General features: G+C 39.0%; 1 protein-coding gene across 1 annotated transcript in view; it reads right to left on the reverse strand.

The window, feature by feature from the left end:
- NRP1 (neuropilin 1) overlaps window positions 1–7,104 on the reverse strand; it is a gene marked incomplete at its 5' end in the record, with an annotated part of 65,911 nt that extends 58,807 nt beyond the window's left edge. The window contains 2 exons of the mRNA XM_009699428.1: window positions 2,010–2,237; window positions 6,923–7,104. Coding sequence (XP_009697730.1) covers window positions 2,010–2,237; window positions 6,923–7,104 — 410 coding nt within the window. The remainder of the gene's footprint in view (window positions 1–2,009; window positions 2,238–6,922) is intronic.
- Window positions 7,105–7,388: the final 284 nt, after the last annotated feature.

Raw genomic sequence — 7,388 nt, forward strand, 5'->3', positions numbered from 1 at the left:
GCAACAATCTCCAACAGTTTGTATCTAAGGAAACATTTCTTTCTGGTCTACGAATTCAGTTGAATATCTACAAACATGTAAGCACTCTTATTGGGTGTCAGGATCATTTTGGGTTTAGACAGTTTGTGAGGGAACTGGAAGGCTGATAATGCCTATTGTTAATTGCTCTTCAGTATGGCTCAGTCACTTTCTTGAAACAGGAAATTACTGCTTTGAAACCCTCTGACACTAACAATAATGCATTTCTTTTTGGCAATATTACACATAAATTGATTGATTGGATCATCTTTTCACATGTCAGTTTAAATGCAAGTTCTACAGGAATTCAGCTTGGACAGATTTGGCCTATATACAAATAAACCTATTATTAAATGTTCCAGACATCATTATTGTAGTGTTACAACAGTATTTTCCTAACTGAGGCATTAAATACTAAATAGTCTTTCAGCTACTGTTATGGTTCTTTCATCACTATTTATTGGAGTGGATTGAAAAGAGCCATGATAAACCCATTAAGCATAAAACAAAAAGGAAAACCAAATATACGTTAGAAAGCACATACCTATTTACTGTAGCATCAATAAAAGCTTTAATTAAAATTGTATTGGGGATTTATCTAGGAAAACAGGCAAGTTTAAATGTGTTATTAAAATATGTTCCTTAAGTTATATGTTTTCATTTAAATGAAATATTAATGTAGGATTAGCAGTTTGTGGAAACTGCCACTGCTGTTCACAAAAGCAAAAAAAAAAAGCTATTAATATGGGTTATCATACCAGTGGAAAACTGAAATAGCTGTAATTAGTGCCAGCACAAACAACATAAATCTTCAGTCGCTGAATTTTTTACAAGTTACAAAATTAAGAAGAAAAAGACATATTCAAGATGCTTCTCTTCATCAGCTTATGCCATACACAGAAACAGTGAAAAAGGCATCACAAACAATCAGTTTTACATAGCTGTTTGCACAATTCATATAGGCTTTTCAGCACTCTAAAGGTTAAGCATTCAGCTTGAACTGTCCCTTTTAGGCTGGAGCTGCAGCCTATTGAGCTGGGGTTCTTGGAGAACAGGTATACGGCTGCCCTACCTAGAGGGAACTTGGATCTTGCAGACTCATTGCTGTATATGAAAAAAACAGATAAATCATGCAGCTATTTTGTTCATCAGTCTTAGTGTAAAACAGAGATATGAGATTGAAATGACGGCTCACTGGCTTTATAGGCTTAGCTAATATCTAGCTATGCACTTAGTGAATTTGCACAAGGTCAAGTGTGGTCAACAACTAAGTAGAAAATTACTGCAATGACAAAGAAGTAAGTTCCAGAAGGGTACCCAGCATACCCACCCTGACACATGTGACAGCTAATCACAGATTATAAATTAACAAGTTAAGATAAAACCCTTGGATTTGCTTATACTGCTGGAAGAGAGAGTACTATAAGGGAGGAACCCTGAAGTGTCCAATCACCAAAGCCACCTGAATGAATAACTCAATGACTGTTTACTGACCTGGGTAATCATTTAGTCACTATGATTTCAATTGTATGGACACCACGTTTTCTCTGGCAAAGAAATTCTCTGCTTTGACAGCTGGTCTGTAACCTGGTTCCTCTACAAGCTGGAGTGTTAGTACCTGAAGTTCAGTTTGTGCAAGTTGTTGGAAATTTCTGGACAATATTCATGTGTTAGCTATGAAAGTTTGGGGATCCATTATAAAGCTTCATATTTAATTTATTTTAGTGTAGGAAGTCCATCACATGTTCCCTCTAAAAACAGAGGTTTCCCCCAAGCCAACTGTTCAGAATTAAACATATTTCATAAAAAAAAAAATTCACACTGTGATATGCTTTACTGAATGAATTTACAGAGCATTTTCCCCATTTCTCTTTAATTCAACTCATTTCACATAAATCAAGCAAGGCCCTCTCTACTATGACATTTAAAAAAAATGAGAATATGCCTTCTGCAGCCCACTACGGAGTAATGGTTATGCATTTTTCTCTTACCATCAGGGAATCCATCCCAGATTTCCAATCGGTCATAGCGACAGAACGCTCCCCCTGGAGTATTTGAATCAGGTTCTAGCTCAAAGCTTTCAAATTCCAGTATAATCTCTGACATCTTTGGTGCAAAGATAATATAAGTGCATTCAAGGCTATTAGGATATTTTTCAGGGAATCCAGGGGACTTTATCACTCCACTTGATGAAGTAAAGTTTCTGGAACATTCAGGTCCTGTAAGAGAAAGAGAAAAATCACCTGGATTAACATTATGCTACTAAGTGAAGTAGTTAGCTGGAAAACAAATTAGGTCGTATTGTCTCTCCAGCAGCAAAGGTGGCTTTTCAATGAAACACCTAATTTTAATCGCTGCATTAATCATTCAGCCAGCTTGTTCCTATTATTGATAGTCAGGTTTTAAAGCGCAATTCACATACTGCCTGATCTCCAATTTTCAATTTGTATGGAACAATATGAAAACTTGTACCAGCTCTAGAAAAAATTATGACAAATACAAAGTCATGTGGGAACAATGAAAGTGTAAGCTGCAGAAATCTCGACAGAGCCCTAGAGAAATAATTATATCCCCTTCAAGCTCAAATCTTTAAATCTTATGGCTGACAGGCTTTTATTGGTGAAATAGAATTTTTTACAAAAGTGGGTGAGTGAATTCAGTAGAGGGAGTACTGGTTTCAGATTCCTGGAGCACTGACTCAGTAACTCTGCCAGATGTGACCTATGCCTCCTTGACAAACTAAATGTGAAAGGTAATTCGTACATGTACCAAGGGTGAGTGACTCATTCTGAGTGGTGTTGACACAGGTGCACCACTAAAATGTTGCTGTTAGTCCAGGCATGATAAACTGCGTGATTACAGGCAGTGTTGCTAGAAGGCACCTAATGTCAATGTTGACACACCAGCTTTCCCCGATGTCCCCACCATGGCATAATGGGATGCTCTAAACAGTGCTCTTTGTGGAGCAGGGAAGTGGCAGTAAAGATGCAACGGTATAAAAGGCCAGATCACTAGATTTGCCTTTGTGAATACAGCGGCCTAAAACTGGAGTCCTTTTCTTGTTGACAGATTGCATTTCTCCTTTATTTAGGTCCCTCAGGAATCCTCTCTGTGGATCCCACATCTGCAGGTGTGCTCAGAAATCAGCTGCAGGCACTGCCCACACATCCTCCCACAAGGTCAGCATAGGTTCCCCTCTCTGACTTTTGACACTCCAAATTTAATGGAAAGTGATTTGCAGGATTTGGGGCATTGGTGGATAGCAGCTGACCTGGGAACTTTGAGCAGGATGACTCAGATGAAGGTCTTCAGACATGGAGCAGAGGAAGGACACAGGCAACACAGTTTGGTTGCAACAGGCAGGTCTGTGCTGGAGGATGAGTGTGTGTGAGGTTTCAATTTGGGTGAGGATGCCCAGCATCCTTAGAGATGGTACTCAGGAGCCTTAGAGGATTTCCAATGCTTAGCACAGATCATTGAAGGAAAACAGTCTGGTTTGTTGCATATATGAATACTCTTATTTCACCATAGAAAACGTTTTCCTTGTGAATGTGCCAAACATATTACTCCCCACAGATTTGGCCACCTCCCAGCTAAATTCAGCATGCAAGAGAGAGGTCTGAATGAATTTAGTCAGTTCAGGTATTTTTGTCCTTCAACAGACACTGATAAGAAATGCTTGAGCTATCACATCAATATTCAGAACACTTCATGGAATATTTTGGAAGATGTAGATATTAATGCTCACGTAATCTGACCCATTCCAATTTGGGAAATTGCATTTTGCCTATAATTAAATCGTCCCCTTACACATTAGCCGGATATTTCTCTTCTCTGCCTGTCATTCCCTTGTCTCCTTGTCATGTATGGGAGGTTTATATTCTGGTTGTTGCTCCTCACTCCCACCAGTAGCTGCTGTTCCAGGATAAAATAGCTTTGCAATGCCATTCATAGCATCAAGTGCTCTGTACTCCTCTTGGAATCCAATAAAAGATGCAATATAAAATGTAAGCCAGGATCATTATTGCTTTATTAAATACAGTCAGGTCCTGGCTCTGTGAGTGCACGATCGTCAGGCTCCTTACACTCACACATGGTATCTCAATACCAGCTTGCTTTATTTTAAACATGTTCCAGTCAATCTGGTGCAAGAAACAAAAACTGTTTTCAGAAGACCTGCCTCACTAAAATGCCCTCCACAGATTTTGACCCTTTACCGACACTGTGAAGAAGCTCCAAGAATTAAATCAACATTGAGGCTACCAGGAACTCCATGGGGTTATCTTCATGGAAAACTGGCAGAAAAGGTTCTAGCAGAGACCCGACAGAATAGATGCTTCCGAGGTGAAGACACCACATGTGTGCATGTGTATAAAATAAGGGAAGAGATACAAGCTGAAGGAAAGAGAGAGGAGGCAACAGAGAGAGCAAAGAAAGAGAAAGAGATTACATTGGGGATAATTTCATTTGCTCTCTGTAGGTGTCACTGAGCTAGAAAATCATTTGCCTTCTTGGCTGACACTGTCTTTTCTTTCCATTTACACCATAAATCCAGCCAACTAAAGTTAAGAATGTTGAACGTGAACCGTGTAGATCCTCTTCTAGTGAACAGGCCACTCATCCATCCTAAGACAGGCTGGCTGCTGAAGCCAAAATAATGAACATTTCAGGTGGGCTAAATGTTAGGCAATATGGGTTTCATGTTTTAATCTGGAAGTCAGCTTCTTCAGTGTCTTTCTGGCTAAGGAGCTGTATGAGAAGCAAAGGCAGCTCCTACTCTCAAAGCTCATACTTCATTTACCAGCCATTACGTGTGCTGGACTCTCCTTACAGTTTCCATGGTATGTGTCATTTTAAGCATCAGGTTTAGAATTCAGCTTAAGACACAGGTAGCGTAATGCAGTTTTTCTTTTCAAAAACTAAGGATGCTCTCACAGGAATAATGGGCAAAAATATACTGTGTGCTGGAATGCAGCTCAGCTTTCAGTTCAGCACCACAGAACCTTGGGCTTGGGATCATTTTAATATTTGTCATACCTGGGAAATGATAAGCTAAATTGTGAATATGCCAAAACAAAACATATTAGTGTGATGTGAGCAACTGAGCTTCACCTGCATAACAGGGTGAACTGGTCAGGTTTATTTGGTACATATATTAAAATGTAAATTTGGAACAGTGTATATGCATTAACTCAAAAGTTAAAAAAGGGCTGTGTTCCCACAGCAACTATAACTTGTACCCTTTGTGTACACACAGCATTTTCTAACACTGTACCTGGTGATAACTTTCCTGCTTTAACATACAGTTTATGTGGAATGAACTAGAGTTAAAGTTGCTTTGGGAGCCATAATTTTGAGTTTCCTGACTTCTGTGTGTGTAAAATCACATTCATAATGCCATCTTAACATGGTTAATGCGTATCATTGAGAGACGTAAATGACCACACAAGGAAATAAACACAACATTTCTGTCAGAGCTCTGAGTTGCCACTACACTATTAGGAAATAAATAAAAGCTTTTTTCTGGAAAACACTCAGTTGCTAAAATAGATTGTTTCACAGGTCATTCTTTCACTTCTTGTGTTTCAGCCTTGTTCTTTATGAAACATGGTACTGTATGTATAAGCACTGGGAAACTTCAGGACACAGTTTCAAGAGTTTAGCCTCCTAAAGACACCAAAATAAATAGAGATATTTTTTCAGGAAAGCTTGGTGTCATTTGGATGCTGAGTTCTTTCAAAAAATGTGACCCTGAAGGTCACCAAAAGAATTTCTGGGAGCCAAGAGTGGATTTACAGATAGGGAAGATGGTGAACAACAGGTCTGTGGCCTCAGTTAGCACTGTGCAGAGCAGCAATAGCATGCAATAGCAAAGAGACTTCACTACTGTGCTTCTCCTCATTAACAGTACAGCAGCCACCAAGCGCATGTGCTGAATGCAGCTGAAAATCTGACTCTGGTTTAGGCGCATAAAAGGGACTCGAACTGGTCCTGAAAATGGGGCACTGTCTGGGAGTGGTGTGCATTAGAAATTTGGAATTTTGAGCTGCTTTTTTGAATATGACCTTGAACATTGATGTTGAAGAGAGTATTTCTTTTTCTACAAAGTTAAGCTTATTGTCTTTGTATACATTGTGAGTTTTGGTTCTGTATTCTCCAGGCATGGAATATATGAATTATTTATCTCCATCCAGCTATAGGGAAGGTGTATGCCAAAAAACCCCAGATCTTTACTGCCCTTCTGGCTATTGACTTAGAAAGAGAGTTACCAAAGAGGGACTGTCTATAGACCTGGTTAATCCAGGATTGTTTCTTTCTCTGGGCTTTCTCTGTGCCCCATACAGCTATCTGTGCTCCCCAGCACAAGCATCCAGCAGGATGTGCCTGTGAACAGTGTGAGCTTCTCCTCTCCTTTACATCCCAAACATGACTTGTGAAGGCAACAGCAACATCATCTGCTGCCCATGTGTACTCTGGTCCTTTCTGAGTCCATAGCTGTCTTTTGGGAATGCAGAGCAAAACACTAACCAAAATAAGTCAGGGACTCAGAAGGTTACAGTGCTGTTAAGGCAGTAACACTGTAAATCATACAGTAATTACTATCACAAAAAAAAAAAAAAAAAGAAAAAAGGAAGACAGCTAATGGTTTTAAGATGGCGGAAAAAAACAGCTGATGAAGACTATCACATTACACCCAGAGGAGTCAATCCTCAGATGCAGCTGATCCATTGGATTCATAATGATTTACACCCATTGAATATATGCCGCATCTTGGAATGACAAGGGTAATAGAAATTTCTCTTTCAAGCATTTTCTTGCCCCCATTCCACAGAATTATGGTGAACTTCTTGAAGCAAGCAAAAATCACAGGTTATGAGCTATATAACAACGAATTGTTTCTCACCTCTTTTGAAAACTTCATAACGGATAGAAAATCCTGCTCCATGTGTCTCATAGTCGGAAACAAATTTAATAAAAAGATATGGTCCTGAAGACACTAAAGGAGGGGGAGCAATTTTTCCACAGTACTTTCCCCATAAGCGTCCTTCAGCATTATCTCCATCAATCACTTCAACATAATCATACCTGGTAGATAAATGGAAGGAAGAAACTTTTAACTTCCAGGAAAGAAGGAGATCTAATTAATTTAGAAACCATAACACAACATAGATAATCAAGAAAAATGCTAGCTTGCTTGGAAAATGCATTATGCTGAAAGATGTAAGGAAAATGAAATAATTAAAATGGACTACATTATGTCTGTAGACATCATCTGGCAACATGGAACTATTAGAAAGAATGGTGTCCATTATGCTTGCAGACAATGTCAGCTAAAGTAACCAATTAACAAAAAAAAAGGAAATCTCATG

This window comes from Cariama cristata, unplaced genomic scaffold (assembly GCF_000690535.1).
Source record: "Cariama cristata isolate BGI_N322 unplaced genomic scaffold, ASM69053v1 scaffold2944, whole genome shotgun sequence".
NCBI lineage: Eukaryota > Metazoa > Chordata > Aves > Cariamiformes > Cariamidae > Cariama > Cariama cristata.